The 18,064-nt window shown below is 37.8% G+C and overlaps 1 protein-coding gene across 3 annotated transcripts in view; it reads left to right on the top strand.

The window, feature by feature from the left end:
* Positions 1-8,508: 8,508 nt before the first annotated feature.
* SSH2 (slingshot protein phosphatase 2) overlaps positions 8,509-18,064 on the top strand; it is a 253,207-nt gene continuing 243,651 nt past the window's right edge. For 2 of the 3 annotated variants that reach the window (XM_053662770.1, XM_037162789.2), the window contains exon 1: positions 8,509-8,799. In XM_053662770.1, coding sequence (XP_053518745.1) covers positions 8,737-8,799 — 63 coding nt within the window. In that variant the 5' untranslated portion in view covers positions 8,509-8,736. The remainder of the gene's footprint in view (positions 8,800-18,064) is intronic. The other variant, XM_053662771.1, reaches the window with a different exon arrangement.

The following is an 18,064-nucleotide window of genomic DNA, read 5'->3' as shown; positions in this document are numbered from 1 at the left end:
TGGACTGGAATCATTAAAGACCCCAAAGTCCTTGCAGCCATTGTGAGCTGCCCGCTGCTCTTACCAATGATCATACAGTTGTTTATGTCATGGACCCCAGCTCACCTCAGATGATTGGATGCTATGCACCCAAATTCAGAGGCACTGCATGCCATCACACTCGGCCCATGTACCACTAGACCTAAGGTCACAGCATGTTCTAGCATGCCTCTACCCATGGGTCAGAGGCAGGTCTTTTGGTAAGGAAAGACCTGTCTGTGCAGTCTTTCCTTACCAAAGGAAATTAAATCTGGAAGAGGTGATGACTTCTTCAAATGTACAGACATCTACAAAGGCTACAGGGATCATAAAGAATCATGGAAATATGATATTACCATAGGAACACAGTAAACTTCCAGTAAAGGACCCTAAAAAAGTGATATTCACAAAATGTCTGATGAAGAGTTAAAAATAATTGTTCTGAAGATGCTTGGAGAACAAAGATAAATAATTTAATAAAATAAATAAAATAATATAAGAATGAAGTAATAAATTTCACAAAGAGATAGAAAACATAAAAAAAAAGAACCAAAGGGAAGTTTTTGAGCAGAACAATACAATGACTGAAATGAAGAATTCAATAACTTCAACAATAACTAGACCAAGCAGAAGAAAGAATCAGTGGACTTGGATACAGATAATTTTAATTAACCAGTCAGAGGAAAACAAATTTTTAAAAAACGAAGATGAATGAAAAAAGCCTTTGGACTTATGGAACACCAATATGAGAAAGAATCTATATATTATGGCAGTCTAAGGAGAGTGAGAAAGGGGCAGGACATTTAAAAAATAACATCTGAGAACTTCTCAAATCTGAAGAGAGATTAAACATTCAAGTTCTTGAACCTCATAGGTCTGTAAACAAATTCAACCAAAAGAGATCTTCTGCAAGACACCTTATAATAAGACAGTCAAAAATTAAAGGCAAAGAATCTTGAAAACAGCCACAAAAAAGAAGCTTATCACTTAAAAGGGAAGCCAATAAGACTATCAGCAGATTTTTCAGCAGAAACTTTACAGGGCAGGAGTGGGTGTTATATTCAAAGTGATGAAAAAAATTGTTTTCAGTCAAAGTTATCCTCAGAAATGAAGTAGAGATAGAGGAGTTCATCACTAATTAGTAATGTAATAAAATATAAAAATATAAAACACACTGGTAAATATAAATATATAGTCAAATTAAAAATATTCCAATACTATGATATGGTAGTATGTGTCACCTAATTCTAGTCCAAAGTTTAAAGGACAGAAGTATTAAAAATAACAATAGCTACCATAATTTACTAATGGAAATACAATATAAAAAGATGTAAATTATGGCATCAAAAACATAAAATGGGGGGCAGAGTAAAAGGATAGAGTTTTTGCATGTGATTGAAGTTACCAGTTTCAAATAAATTATTGTATCTTTGAGACATTTTATGTAAGCCTCATGTTAACTACAAAGCAAAAATCTATAGTAGATATACAAAAGATAGAGAAGAGAATCAAAGCAGGGCAAATATAAAGTATGACCAGGAGGAAAGAGTTTTTATAGCAAAAGTTTTTCACTATTTGCTTATACAATGACAGAAACCCAGGGAATATGTGTGAGAGTATATTATAAGGGAATTAAAGGAAAGAGCACAGAAATACCAGGTTGGTTAGGATTTCTTGATTTGGGTACACTTATCAGAAAGAGATTTAATGTGTTAGCACCTACAGCTGGGAATGACACTAACGATTTGATAAGTTCACTGAAACATAGACTCCATTGTGTTCTATGTTTAATTGAGATACCAGAACTTCCCTGGAATAATGTAAGAACATCCAAAGGCTTATGGAGATGTAATCGTTGCAGTAGTTTGATCACATATGACCTGCACATCCACTACCCTCAAGTACATCTTCCTAGAGGACTCTGGGACATTACTAAGGCATTGAAGAATAAATTAGAGAATGGGAGTATTTTCATCCTTGAAAAGCTTTATGGTGGCTTTCTTCTGTAGGCTAGGCATGATGGGATGATCTGTTTCAAAGTAGGAGAAGCCAATGTCAATGTTTAACTACCAAAGATAAAGTGGGCACATTTACCATAAAGAGAAGTGTAGATTTAGTGGCAATCAGAAATTTTGACCTTTAGTGATATTTGTGGTCCTAGAAATAAAATAGATGGACAGCCTAAATGTTGATCACCTATACATAATATTAAGAATCCATGGCCAAAAATATTACTGTGGTCACCACAGCAGGGAATTCTGACCTCTTACCCAGTTTCCAAACCTAAGCCCCTTACTTGAAAAGAAGGCTAGATCCCCTTAAGGGAGGATTCTGCAGCACTGCCATTAATATATACTGAAAAATTTCCTTTAAGTTTTCTCCTCAGGGATGTCTGGTCATTTCCTAAAGTGATTGAGTGCTAGGGAAAAAGAAATACCTGGGTTTTTCAGGGATTTCTAAACACTGGCACTAAACCGATGTTAATTCCTGGGGGCCTAAAATGCCACTGCAGTATACTAGTTTAAGTGGGACTTGTGATGGACACATGAGAGAAAAAGTCTTTTTAAAAATATATTTCATTGATTATGCTATTACATTTGTTACATTTCCCCCCTTTATTCCCCTCTGCTCTGCACTCCCCTCCTACTTGCATCCCTACCCTGCCCTTAGTTCATGTCCATGGGTCATGCATATAAGTTCTTTGGCTTCTCCATTTCCTATACTATTCTTAACCTCTCCCTGTCTATTTTGTACCTAGCAATTATGCTTCTTATTCCCAGTACCTTTTCCCCAGTCTCCCCACTCCCACTCCCCGCTGATAACCCTACAAGTGATGATCTCCATTTCTGTGATTCTGTTCCTTTTCTAGTTGTTTGCTTAGTTTGTTTTTGTTTTGTTTTGTTTTGTTTTTGTTCAGTTGTTCATAGTTGTGAGTTTGTTGTCATTTTACTGTTCATAGTTTTTATCTTATTTTTCTTAGGTAAGTCCCTTTAACATTTCATATAATAAAGGCTTGGTGATGATGAACTCCTTGAACTTGACCTTATCTGAGAAGCACTTTATCTGCCCTTCCATTCTAAATGAAAGCTTCACTGGATAGAATAATCTTGGATGTATGTCCTTGCCTTTCATGACTTCAAATACTTCTCTCTAGCCCCTTCTTGCCTGTAACGTTTCTTTTGAGAAATCAGCTGATAGTATTATGGGCACTCCTTTGTAGGTAACTGTCTTCTTTTCTCTTGCTGCTTTTAAGATTCTCTCCTTATCTTTAATCTTGGGCAATGTAATTATGATGTGCCTTGGTGTGTGCTTCCTTGGGTCCATCTTTTTTGGCATTCTCTGAGCTTCTTGGACTTTCTGGAAGTCTATTTCCTTTGCCAAATTGGGGAAGTTCTCCTTCATTACGTTTTCAAATAAGTTTTCAATTTCTTGCTCTTCCTCTTCTCCTTCTGGCACCCCTATGATTTGGATGTTGGAATATTTAAAGTTGTTCCAGAGATTCCTAAGCCTCTACTCATTTTTTTTGGATTCTTCTTTCTGCTCTCAACCATTGATTTGCGTCCCGGTTTCCTTCTCTTCACTTTTGGTTCTCTGTACATTTTTCCTTATTTCACTTTTCATACCCTTCTCTCTTTTTCTCTATTTTTCGACCATGCTTAACCATTTCTGTGAGCATTCTGATTACCAGTGTTTTGGACTGTGCATCTGATAGGTTGATTGCCTCTTCATTGCTTAGTTCTATTTTTGGAGCTTTAATCTGTTCTTTCATTAGGGCCATATTTCTTTGTTTTGGTGGCCCTGTTATGTTGTAAGGGGTGGAGCCTTAGGTATTTTCCAGGGCAGGGCAACCCATGTTGCTATGTTGTGGTGCTGTCTGTAGGGGAAGGGGTCCAGGAGGGAACAATGCCACTTGATCAGCTTTTGGCTGGCTTTCAGTCACTTTCCCAGCTACCCACAAGAAATTGGGACCCTCTCGTGCTGATTTCTGGGTGGGTGAGCTTGTGTACATTCTAGGACACTGTGGGTCAGCTGAGATACAAAGTTTTAATTCAGGTTTGAATCACAGGGGTCTGACTGGGTCCATAAAACCACTATGTGGTGATCTCATCAGTTCCTGGATGTATAATTAAGATAGATACCTGGTAGCTGGCAACATTTCTATATGGGCTCCCTGGTCCTGGAATATGAACCATTATAGTATGAAGTGCCAAGCTGAAGCCCTTAGAAACCCCCTCCCCCACATACATACATACCAGGAGAGTAAAAAAAAAGTTTGCTTTCTTGGGAAAACATATTGGGGGGATTACAGAGATTAGTGACACCAGTAAAAATGTGAAAGAAGCAGGGATGATGAAACCTATCTCATGCCAGTTTCGCTTGCCTGTTTGGTCTGTGAAGGTAGATGGATCTTGGAGAATGACTATAAATTATTATAAATTTAATCATGTTACAGCTGCTTTTTTACACGTAGTATCTTTACTGGAGCAAATTGATATAGCCCCTGCCACATGGTATATAACTGTTGACCTAACAAATGTTTAATTCTCCATGTAAATTGGCAAGGACCACCAGAAGCAATTTGCTTTTACTTGTCAGGGCCAACAATATACTAATTTAACAGCCTCGACACAATTCTCCTGCCCTGTGCCATAATATAGTCCACAGAGATATCCATCATCTCCTTCCAATTAGCATTGAGTTAGTCGAGTACTTTGATGACATTATACTGATTGGATCTGGGGAGCAGGAAGTAGCAAATGGGGGGAAAAGAGCTAACAGTCAAATATAATTCATATTTGTAAATTGTGAATTGTTGTGAAATTTTAAAAAATTTATCTCCCACTTGTATAAAGTAAGTTCTCATCAATAATGACTATCAAATGATCAGTTAAACTGTCTTGTTGAGGAATTACATCCAGTCATTTTAATTATGAAACCCTATATAGCCCTGGTTAGTATGGCTCAGTGGATTGAACACTGGCCTGAGAATCAAGGGGTCGTTGGTTCGGTTCCCAGTCAATGCACATGGTTGGGTTGTGGCTGGGTCCCCAGGGTGGGGTGAGTGAGAAGCAGCCACATATTGATGTTTCTCTCCCTCTCTTCCTCACTCCCTTCCCCTCTGTCTAAAAATAAAATAAATAAATAAACCTAAATAAAAGAATTATGTCTATAGACACAATCTCAGGTTTTTCATTAAATTTTTAGAACATTTATTTGGAATCTTATATAAATTCAATATTTATTACCATCTTTAATGTGTTTCTTATGTTTCTCATTATAATTTATATAAAGAAAACAAATTTTTCACCCAGCTTATACAGCTACCTTTAAATCCCCTTTAATTTATTCCAGTATGCTATACAAATATCATCATTTCATGATATGAAAAAAGGTTGAGAAGCACTGCTTTAAACTTCAGGATTCGTAGTCTTTAATTCTTAAACCCTTATTAGTGTTTATTGGGTGTATGAAATAGCCAAGTGTGTCTTTCTGGAGAGATAGTTAATAGTTTTCATCAGGTTCTCAAGAACCTGATGATCTCAGGAATTTCAGAGGTTCCCCTATAATTTCACCCCTGAAGGAGTGATGATACAAATTAAGGGTTAATTGTACAAATAGGCCTCCATTATCACAGGAGGGAAGAATAAAGGTGCTATAAATGGAACTAGAAGGACTTTTATCTCTTTGGCTCACTCTTGTGGGAATCTTGGTCTCTTCTCCAATTCAACTAGTATAATAAGAGGATTCTAGGATTTTGTCTCTATTTGAAGTAGATAACTCCTCCTTCAGGTCACCAGAAGACAAAGTAGGAACAAGGGTGGAACCCAAAAAAAGTGTAGGTATAAATGCGGCAGAGAGCATAGACTTCAAATACTCACATGTGATCCAGCTCCATTCACAAAGAAGCTATACTGGGATTTTCAGACAAAGCTTGTAAGCCAGTATCATAAAGCCTGCCTTTGCCCAGACTTTCTCCTCTGTGTTTCTAAAATACTTCATACATATCTAGACTTATCCTAAATATTTATCTCCCTTGGAGCCTAGTAGTGGTGGCTGAAGCCACAGCACCACTAAATTATACTGTCATTATGTGATGTGGTTTTCCCTGCTAATACACTAGAACCTGTTATGAGAGGTAGATATACTGTCATTTTGTCCTTAAAACTATGTAGCATATAATAAACATTCAATGTTTTCTCAGTTAAGGGTGACTAAATTAATGAACATGCACCAATAATTTCTAAATCTTAGTTTCCTTAAAAACTCATATACCTGGAAGAGACATTTCCCCAGTAAATTAATAAATTAACTTACTGATGCAAACTTAATGTGAACTTAGGTACCTTATAATCCCAATTTTGACCAAGATTTTATCACTGCGGATATGCTGAATAAAGATATTCTATGTCTATCTACAGATGAGAGTATCTTAACCACTAATCTACTTCTCTTACTATTAAGAAAAGGCATGAATCATGTCTTTACAGTTCTTTTCGTTCCCTTTTTGCTTGATGCTATTTTCTACACATAGGGTACACTCAGCAAAAGTTAACTGAACTTGGAACAAACTTTATAGAGACTAATAATCTTAATTACATACAAGGCTTTACAGTTTATACTGCACTTTACCAAATATTATCTCATTTGATCACAAGAATCCTGTGAGTTAGAGCTTCATTGTAGAAATGAAGAAACTAAAACTCAAAAAGTTTAAACCATTTGCTTCAGGTTTTAGAGCTGGAACTAGAAGACAAGTCCTCTGACTCCTGTGATAGTGCTCTTGCCCACTGTAAGATTAATTGAATTGTCCCTCGTCTTCTAAAAGAATTTCTTAAGATTATATTGCTACACAAAAGTCAATAATTAATGCTGTTGTCCTTGAGTCAGTAAGAAAGTCAACATACAAGTACATTTGTAAGACCTGTTGGTTTGAATAATATTTTTTAAAATGACGCTTTGGTTTAAAAAGCACATTTCATTTATTTGAATTCATTCAGCTTTCAGCTATGTATATTTCTTGGCTATGCATATAGCTTCCTGTCAGTGTTTTTACTTTTGAACTTTGTCTACTCGTTTCCTGTTTTCCAGGTAGCTCTGGGGGGGAAAAAAAAAACACAGTTCAAGATGGTTTAACCTGTGAACCATACATCTTTAATTATGCTTGGCAGAAACTCTTAACCACCACCAGGGGGCAAAAACCTACCAGCTGGCGTCTTTGTACTACGTTTCCATAGAAGTCAGGAGAATACAGTACAGGGACCCTCAGTGTCTGGATTTCGATGGAGCCTCCCTTCTAATTATTTCAACCACGGAGCCCCAGGGAGAGAACAAAGGCTCAGCACAGAGGGCTCTAGTGGCACTTAACCATACAGAAGCCAGAAAGAGCTCATCAGCCCTGTTAGTTTAAAACAAGCAATGAGATCCAAAAAAGTTTGAGTGAAAAACAGGAGGTGGGCTTTTATAACTGCAAATTCTTACATGTTTTCTGCAGCTTTGATATCTATGGTGGAATTTACTAGCGCATCCATTCAAATTGAGAAATAGTTTTGTCACTGTGTGTAAATACTCAATGGTATTTGCATAGTTTGATCTTTTATTCCTTTTTAATTTTGATTTTTTCATTTCCTTGGTTTGTGTTCTGTGGACAGTTTATCTTTTAGAAACTGATTCCTTGAAAATATTTAATCTGTATTTCACAGGTATCTGTGAAACCTAGAGACAAGAAGAAACCTCAAGAAGCAAATCCTGTTTAAGCGAATCTCTTCCCAGCAGGAAGCAAGTGGGAGGTAATTAGCAGGTTGGACCCTTAGAACTTTTAAGCCCAGCTTTCTTGGCCTCCCAGGCTGACTCAGCCTTTCTTCAACTCAGGAATAAATGAATGAATCCTTAGACAGGGGACAGGGTAATGGAGGAAACAGGAGGGTACCCGGAAGCGGCCCACGGTATAGAATTTTAAATCTTTCTTCAAAGACTCCTCATAAAAACTGAGGCCGAAGGGTGGGAAAGCTGAGAAAAAGCCCAAGCGCCAGGTCAAAAGTGGGTAAAAACTCGCATCCTGATTGCGCCAGAAGGGTTTCTAGCTCAGTAAGTCCCACGCACACTCAGAGCGTTTGAATCTCCGCGGAGCCCTTTTCCACTAGAAAATGTGTTTGCTTCAGGTTTTCTCCTCAGTTTCTTTTCACTAAGGTTGGTTAAGCTGTGCGCCCCACCTCATAAAATGGTTATCAGTGAAGAGTTGGGACCCCAGCGGCCCCAGCCCGGGGCCCCTCGTCCCACCCCCACACCCCACTCCACAGCCGCGCGCAGGCAAACGGAGCGATGCCTGCGCAAAGGAAGAAACCCAGGAGGGGGCGGTGGCCAGAGGCGCACACTCCCGGCCGGCTTCCGGCAACTCAGGGGTTACCGCGAGGCAGAGGCGCGCGCCGAGGGGAGAGGCGGTTGCTGACAGGTGGCGCCTGCGCACTGGGAATGCTCATTGTGCCCCGCAGCTGCCGAACCGCCCGTCAGTCCGCCCGCCAGCCGCCCGTTCAGTACGTCAGTCCGCGAGAGTCCGGTGGTGGGTGCGGAGCCTGCATCCGTTCCCGCGGCCGCCTCCTCATCCTCCTCGTTCGTCTCACCCCTACCCTGCACTCCCTTCCCCATTCCGGCTCCGTCACCTTCCCGTCCCCCACACTCAGGACAAGAATGCCCTGCCCGGAACAACCCAGCAGCGCCTAGATGGCTTTGGTCACGGTCCAGCGATCGCCTACCCCCAGCACCACCTCCAGCCCCTGCGCCTCGGTGAGTCCCTCCAGGCGGCCGCTCAGCTCGCTTCTGTCACTGCGGCTCCGCTTTGCCTCAGCGGGTCCCGCCGAGCGCCACTGCGCACGCGCCGCGCCGCTTCCCAGGCCTTGGCACTCGGCTGCCGCGAACCCCCCCCCACACCCCATCTTAAAGACGAGCTGCAGGAACTGCAGGACGTTGATTTTTTTGCCCCCATCATGCTGGGCACCTAGCTCTCCCAGTCCTCGCCTGAACCCCTGTGGCATGCTTTCCTATGGCTTGGGCACTTCCTTTCGGGAATGAGTCATTCTGCTTTTCACCCTCCCCCTTCCTTTTCTCTCTGTTGCTCTGCTGCAGGGAGAGGACCGAGGGACTCCTGCGTTGCCCCTAACACCCACTCACGTCCCTTTACCCACACCCATTTCATGGACCAGTTCTGTACTCGCACACTGCACACCCTTCTTCAGGCTCTCTCTCTCTGCCTTTCTCCAGTCACTTGCTGTCTTTCTCGTGCTCCGTACTGTTCGTGCTTCATTGGACTGCTGAACAGTAGTTACTCCTCGGTTTCTTCCCTCCTCCCCTCCCCCAAAGGGTGGCCGTGGTCTCTGCTTCTTGGACCTCGTACCTTTCCTCTACCACATCCCAAAGCATCTGGTGCTACGTGATGACCAATGCCAATTCACATCTTACAGACATTGATGCTTTACTCATTGCTCATGATCATTCTTGTTCTTGGGTAGTGTTTGTATGGCTCGTTAGTTCAGATGCCTATGCCAGTGAAGCATGCTGCCAGCAGGAAAATACCCAGTAACCAGTCTTTTCCTGCTGGGCCCTTCTTTCCTCACCCTACCCTCACTCCTGTACACTTTATTCTTTTAGGCTTTATTTTTCAAAGTAACTATTTTTCAAAATAAAATATTGCACCAGCTAGGCGAAATGGGATCTTTCAAACACATCCAGATGTTTTAAGGGAAAATAGATGAAATGAAAATATGGGCCAATTGGAAAAATCATCTTGAACTTTAGAGTTATAATTTTTAAGATTGTGTTGGTGGATTTAGTAGTTTCACGTTGCAAAAAGATATTCAATAAACACCGTGCCACCATCCACTGTAAGAAATTGGGTTACTCTTAATATTTATGTTATCTGGCTTGTAATTTCAACATAGTTTCCTGAATTTCAAAATTTTGTTGTGTACAGTGGTGGGTGGTTTCTTTCTTTTTTTTTTCCTGAGCTTTCTTGTTCATTTTATGTGACCAAATTGACAAATACATTCTAGAAGTGATTCTATTTCAGAGGTTAATTTACCTTATGTTGTTCCAGAGTGCAGAACTAGGATCCTTGGGTACAAGTTCAGGAAGGCAGATTTTCGGTGATTGTAAGGAAGAATTTTATAACAATGGAGTAAACTGCCTTGCCCATTGCTGAAAGCATTCAAGCTGAGGCTGGAGGCCTTTTGCCTATGAGGTGATAGACAGTATTCCTGTAATAGGGGACTTCTAAGGTTTTTTCCAGATTCTTAAAGAATCTGTAATTTGAGAATAATCACCATTCAAAGCTGGAAAACATTTTAAAGTACTCTGAAGATAAGTATCATGGAGATAAAAATTTAATATATAATACTTTATTCTTGTATATTATGCTGTAATATACAGCATAAATGTGGTACTTTATGCTAGTTTTTGGAAAGTCATTAACATACCATCAGACTATCTTAATTCACTCCACTAGCGAATTCTTTAAGCATAGTGGTTACCAGGATTGATTTTGATTGAAAAACAACTGAAGGTTAGAGGAGTCATGCAAATAAACTGGAAACCATATTATAGTGACATAATTTTCATTAGGCATTGTTGAAAACATTTATGCTATAATAATATATGTGTATATTGAGTTATCATACTAGTTTCCTTGAGGTGAATGGTTAGTATACAGTAAGACCATATCTACTTGATGTGATTTAACTAGCCAAACTTGGTTATTTTAGATTCTTGAGGTATGTTAATAGTCACTTATGACATAAGTAATTAAGTTGGTCATGTGGTAAGCTCAGTTGTTGAGCTGAATGATATTTCTATATCTACTTGCTATACTAGCCTGGTTATTTACGTTGTTTACTATGTGGCCCAGGGTACAAAGGAATGCTGGGACTGGTGTGTGTGTGTGTGTGCGTGTGTGTGTGTGTGTGAAACAATCAACATCAGTGAACAATCAACTGATGAGCCAGTTACCTTTCCCTTTAAATTGTCTTCCTGTTACACTTCATCTGGAGCTAGTTCAGTTGAGTTGTCTCCTGGTCCTTGTGTTCCATCCAACCTGTGTTCCGGGATGCTGTATGACTTCCAAATATTTGCTGTTGCATCTTGCTGCACAAATAGGTTGAGTTATTTGTTTTAAAAGAAGGAGCAAGAAGAATGTAAAGAACCATGAAAGGAGAGATTTAATTTTGTGAGGCTGGAAATCTAGTTGTTTATTATATTAAGTACTTTATTACACTTTTTCACTATAGGAATTATAACACTTTAATACTGTCAGTTTTTCTGTATTCTTTCATTTGGGACTAAACAAATCTATTGATCATCTAGTGGGTATTATAGACTATTATAGATGCTAAGATGTATAAGAGATATACTCTATCAGGATCATGTAGTCTTGGGAGGGAGGAGGAGGGGATGGGAGGAAGAAAAAACATGAGGAGAGAGGGTAGAAAAGGAGAGTGAGGAGAATGATATTGTATGCCCATGGACATTCAGTTTTTAATAGCCATAAGTACTGTCTAAATTCAGATTAAGATAAATTCATTAATGGCAAAAGTGATATGAATCTCTATATCTCTTGGGTTTTTCTCTATGCCAGGCATCATGCTAAATGCTTTACATGGATTGACTCATTTATTCCTCACAGTATGCCCAAGGGAGATTGCTATTATATCCATCTTACGGATGGAAGAAACTGAGGCAAAGAGCTATTAAGGAATGTGCCCAGTGACACTCAGCTGTTGAAGCTGTAATTGAAACCTAGATGTGTCTAACTGTAGAATCTGCCATCTTTTTTCTTTGTGGTAAAATGAAGAAGTATATAAAGTAGGTGGTTCTCAAGGCTAGTTCAAACTAGCCTTGAAGTATGGGCTGAATTTCTATAGGTTGATAGGGAAGCTGGGAAGTAGAGAGTATTCTAGGTGGAGAGAAGCTCTATACACCAAGGAGACTTAGAGGTAGAGAAATGCAAGGCATATCTGAAGGTCTTAAATAAACCAGTCTGAGGAAGGATTTGTTTGGAAAGAGGAATAAGAGGTAAAGGTGAGGAGGCAGCTAGAGCTGCACAGGGACTGCTGAGTTTAGGAGTTTGAACCTGATAGAGAAGGTAATGCAAATTCCTCAGAGATTTTTCAGCAGATATGATCACTGTGGTGTTTTAAGAAAATTAATCTCATAGCTGTGGGCCAGAAGGATTTAAGAGGGGAGAGGCCACAAGTGAAACCTGTTAGATGCTGTTGCAGTAGCCCAGGTGTGAAGATAATAAAGACCTGAACTGGGAATGTGAAGTGATAATGAAAGAAAGGGGCAAATGTTAGGGATTGTGGAGAAGACACAAAGGACCCAGGGAGTGATTGTGTATAAGGGAGGAGGAGTCAGAGATGCCAACTCTAGGAATATATTGTTATTCCTAGATAATAGAGATTAGCTATTTAACTGGCAATTTGAGAATTATCTCTTTCCCTCCATTCTTCCCGGTATGAATTTTCAGAATGGATACCTATATTGATTTAGGGTCATATATTCACAGTGAACTACTAAAAAAATCCCTTAGTTTTCTGTAGTGCTTTATATTTCTCATAATGTGTTTGTTGTCATGATCTGGAGCTTTCTAGAGTAGCCTAGTAAGTTATGCAAGACAGGTTACCCAGGTTAAAGGACTTGTTGAAGGTTATAAAACTGCCTAGTGTAAGAACCTGAACTAGAACTAAGTTTCTTGTCTCCTGGTCACATCTTTTTCCATGATGTGATAAGAGAAACAGCATATGAACTTCTGATCCTGAGAACTTGACTGCCAGTATAGTAAAGGAAGCAAGACTTGACATACAATCAAGGATTCACACTCTCTTTGGAGTTCATGTATATTGCAACCTTGACTACCTAGAACAGAATTATCCAAGTCTGAGCAAATCATTTTTAGGTGATACCCTTATTCAAGGCCTGTTGTCTCTTAGTTTACACAGAATTCTTATAAAGTTGGCTATTTAGTTTCCTTACTTTTAGAAGATTATTACCAATTGCAAAATAGGAATGGAAAGTGGCAGGTGCTGCTAAAGGCTGGCTCCTTATAGTTCTGGGAAATGATGGCTGATGGTTTTATAGCAAGAGAGGAAGAAGAAAACCTGTAAATAGCTGGCTTAAGGAAAACACATAGCAATTATAGACTACTTAATGTAGGGACAAATATCCACCTTAGATTTAATACTCTCTCAGAGCTACTATTAATGGTCATAATGATGACCCTGAAAGCTTAATATTGTTTTGTTTTGATTTAAGCAGTCAGGATTGAATGAAGTATATTTTTAGATAGATGTTCATCGACATTTCACCAAAGTTTTTATATTTAAGATGCACATTTTAATTAATTTGGAAATTCATTACATATATATCATTTCCTGGTGATGCGGATAAATAAGGTATTATTGAGTTATATATATTCAAATAAGACCATACTTCTCTCCGTAAGCAGAGAAAATAAAATCATAGCAAATATAAAATTAGTTTAGATGAAGTATAAGTACTCTTAAAAGTGATACTTTTTTATTTTCTGGAAGACAGCTTTAGAAACTTAAACTGTAAAAATAGTACATGGCCATTGTAGGAAATTTGGAAAATACAGAAAAGCACAATAAAGAGAATAAAAGGTATGTGCCATAAAGTTCTGTATATATTTTACATAGTTGCTAGTGCTGATGTATATATAATTTTATATTTTTTAAGTTTAATATATATCATAGATTTATTGCCATATTACTTAAATGGCTGCATTGAGTAGTTATAATTCATTCTAACCATTCTATCACTGATGAACATCTACGTGTTTTTCAACTTTTTTCTTTTTTTGCTATTGTAATTTCTGTTGCAGTGAACATCATTGGGCATAAACATTCAACTGCATTTTGGGACATTTATTAAGATTTCAAGAAATAAAATTACTGGATGACAGAGTATAAACAATTTAAGACTTCTATTACATATTTATACTTTCTATAAAGATTGTATGATTAACATTTATTCCAACCAGCATAGTGTAAAAATGCTCATTTCTCCTAGTCTTATTTATTATACTGGATATTCTCATTTTATTTTTAATCACTAGTAATTTTAAGAATAAAGATAGTTTGATATGTATTTTGTTATTAGGTTGAATAATTTTCAGGTATTTATTAGGCATTTCTATTAACTTTTTTTAAAAGCTAGTTTTAATTTAATTTTATTTTAATTTATTGATTTGAGAGAGAGAGGAAGGGAAAGAGAGAAACATCAATTTGTTGTCCCATTTATTTATGCGTTCATTGATTGAGTCTTGTATGTTCCCTGATCTGGGAATTGAACCTGCAACCTTGGCATAGGGGGATAACAGTTTAACTGAGCTACTTGGTCAGGGCCCAAAAGATAGTTTTATTGAGTATACTCTATAAACCCTAAAACAAAACAATTTTAATATATACAATTCAGTAATTTTAATAAACTTAGAGTTTACAGAGTGCAACCTTCACTAAAATCCTGTATTTCCATTTTATGAGTTGTTTACTCTTTTCAATCTATATACCCTTTTAATAAATTATGAACATTAATCCTTTATTGTATTTATTAAAACTATTTGTTTTTTAATTGTTTGTGTTACCCTTAGCATAAAGTCTATACTACAGAGTTTTGCTAGCAGGACTTTTAATAAGCCAACCTCACTTATCTCTTCAGCTTTGTCTTATCACAAGTCCCTGCCTTGCACACTGTTCAATCAAGCTGACATGTCATGCTTCCTTTTATCTCTAGGGTTTGTACATGCTATTTCCTTTACCTGGAGCACTTTTCCTTCACCTCTTTACCTGACTAGTTCCTACTCATCCTTCAGGTCCCAGGTTAAATGTCATTTCTTTTGGGAATCTTCCCTGACTCTACTTTCAGACTATGGTAGGTGCTCCTGTGCACACCATAGCACCCTTTCCCGTTGTGGCTCTTACCTCTTTATTGTACTTGGTTGTTTGACTGCTTATCTCCCCAACTAAACTTTAAGCCTGGGACTAGGTCTACTCATGCATATTTTTGTGTCACCAGACTAAAAATACTGGATGCATGGATCAGTGGATGGTGGATTGATATAGTCATGTTTAGCAATATTTTCCATTGTTTTTAAGGATTGTTCTGTTTCCAGAAGCCCAAAGAATATGACCACCTTTACAGCTTTTCGTGTATATTGTTGAATTGTCCTCCAGAAAAACTGAATCAATCTTTGTTGACAAGTTATGTATAAAAGTGTCTGCTTCACTGTATCCTCATCAGCCTTGAGTATTGTCATCATAATTCATTTTCTTTATCATAAGAGCTATTGTTTATTGAATACTTACAGTGTACCAAACACTGTGCTGAGTACCTTACATGCATTGTTATTTAATTTCTATATCACTCCTGTGATGTAGGTATTATTATTTTCTCTATTTTACATAGAAAATTGAGGCTCAGAGAAGCAAAAGGAATTGCCCAAGATTATAGATAGGCCTGGTATCTGATCCCAGAACCTTTTCTCTTAACCACTAGTATTTTATTGCTATTTTAATTTACATTTCAAAAATCAGAGGTCAAACATTTTTCCAAATACAGGGTCCAGCAGGAGGAAGGCCTACTTGAGTATGGTTGGTAGGGTAATAATATTGGTGTTAATAATTTATAGTTTTAATTTGAACATTTTACCTAAAATGTCATATGGTGTGTTTGAGTGTGATATTGTTATATTACAGAATTACATGCTTATGATTTTGTAATCAAAGATTTTGTAGTAAAAGGGGGCGCTATTAATGCCAGACCCTGTGTTTATCATATATATTTTGTATTCCCCATTTTGTAAGTCATTGATGTGATTTGCCCAGCTTCTTCGTGGATAGTCATTTTTGCCATATTGATATGTAAATATTTTTTATATACTAAAAATATTAACCTCTTACTATTATCTTGCACACTTTTGGGTCATAATTAACTTGCCATTTTTTGTTTGTTTTATTTATTTTGAAATGCAGATATTTAAAAAATTTTAATTCCATCACTCCAAAGTCTTTTTTTGTGTGTTTGTTTTTCATACTGTTTTTCTACTTAGTTTAATTTTTCATCAATAGAGTAGAGAAATATTCACCTATATTTTCTGAAGTTGTCCGATAGTTTATTTTTAGTTTTAACTTTAATCATCTGAAATTAATTTTACTACATAGTATGAGGTAAATATTAAATTAATTTTGTTCCAAATAGTTAACAACTTGTCCCAGTTCATTTTATGAAACAGTCACTCCTTTTTTCTAATGGTGTATAATTCTACCTCTGGGAAATACTAAATTGGAGTATAAGCTAGAGAATGTTCCATTGCTATTCTCACAGGAGGTTTGTTAGTTTAGCAGGTATTACTTAGTATTTGTTAAATTGCATGTACAGAAAATAAACTTAAACTAGCTTAGATTTTAAAGTTTGACTCAAGTGCCTGGGAAATCCAGAGGAAGAGTCGGCCTTTAGTACTCAGAAGCTATCTTCTGGTATCTCATTCTTTCTACCTGGCTTTAAGTGAGTGGGAACGGATCTAGATTATTTCGTCTAGAGAAAGGCACTATGAAGAGCCCGTACTACATAGCACCATTAAATAATATTCCTGGTTCCAGCAGCTTAGGGCTTTACTGTTTTTCCATTAAATGCTTGCTGTCAGGTTGGCTACACAATACCTGGTCTGTTGTAGGCATTCACATGTTCATGTTTTTCATTTATTCATTCATTCATTCAAAAAAACCTAGGTGAAGTAGGGAAACTAATAAAGACAAAACAAAAGGATATGAGTATTAGTAAGATTCTTTACCTAATTTGAAATATGCCAGAGGCAGAGTACACATGGGAGAGACCTAAGGAATCTTGTTAATCAGCAAATATTTAATGAGTACTATTTTGTGCAGGTAATGTCATCTGTTCTCTTCCTCTGGCTCTTAGCACTGGGTCCTTTTCAGATACTTGAACAAACTGCCCTGCATTTTCTTGCCCAGGTGAGCAGCTTAGGTGCTGTTCACAGTGCCCCTTATTTTCCTGTTTGTTAAGAGATGTCTGGTAAAGTGATTTTGGCCCTGAAATGTAATGAAAGGTCCCATGGTTTCCTAAATTTTCTGAGAGGTGGGAAATATTTCACTTATTAAGTAGGAGAGGATATACGTAGGAATAAATGGAGAGAAGTCATGTACTATGTTCCAGCCTAGATTATGGAGCTGTATGATTCAATTAAAAAATAATAATTTAGTGCCTTTTTGTATCCTATGCTATACTTGATTCTGAAGATATCTATTTATTTACTCCAGGAGTGTCCAACTCATTTTCACTGGAGTCACATCAGCCTCATGGTTGCCTTCAAAGGGCCAAATGTAATTTCAACTCCTTAACAGCTAAGGAGTAGTTACATTTATACAGTCCTAAAATTATTTCGACCCTTAGAAGGCAACTGCGAGGCTGATGTGGCCCTGGTGAAAATGAGTTGGACTCCCCTGATTTACTCTTTCATGCCAAGATTGGGGATCAAGCAGCCAATTAGTCTGTTGCTACAGGAAGCTTAGCATGTAAGTGGAAAGATTGGTATTAAATAAGTAGTTAGAATACATTGTAGTAATCACAAATTATATAAGCTTTGAGGAAGAGAAAGAAGGCCAACAAGGACTTCTAAGTTGAGCCTTAAAGATTGAGTGGTAGTTGGTCTGCAAACAGAAGGTTAGGGGTCAGTAGCAGGAGAGAGGGAAGCATTCTTAAGTGTGAACCAAGGCACAGGCCTAAACATTGATGTATGCTGGGAACCACAAACAGTACTGTGCTGATGTCATGTAAAGTGCAGAAAAGGAGGCAGGAGAAGTAAAAAACAATTTCTTCTGAATTGTAACATCTAGGCACTTATTTTTATCTTTAATGCAGTATATGGATTCTCTTGGCTTTCCTTTAAAGTGAATTTGTTAAAATTTGTGATTATGGACATATATAACTGTCCTAATAGCTACCATGTTTCATGTGTTTCCTAGTG

Source organism: Artibeus jamaicensis, unplaced genomic scaffold (assembly GCF_021234435.1).
Source record: "Artibeus jamaicensis isolate MK-2021 breed Jamaican fruit bat unplaced genomic scaffold, CSHL_Jam_final contig_2790, whole genome shotgun sequence".
Taxonomy (NCBI): Eukaryota; Metazoa; Chordata; class Mammalia; order Chiroptera; family Phyllostomidae; genus Artibeus; species Artibeus jamaicensis.
This window is presented reverse-complemented; position numbering and strand designations above follow the sequence as displayed.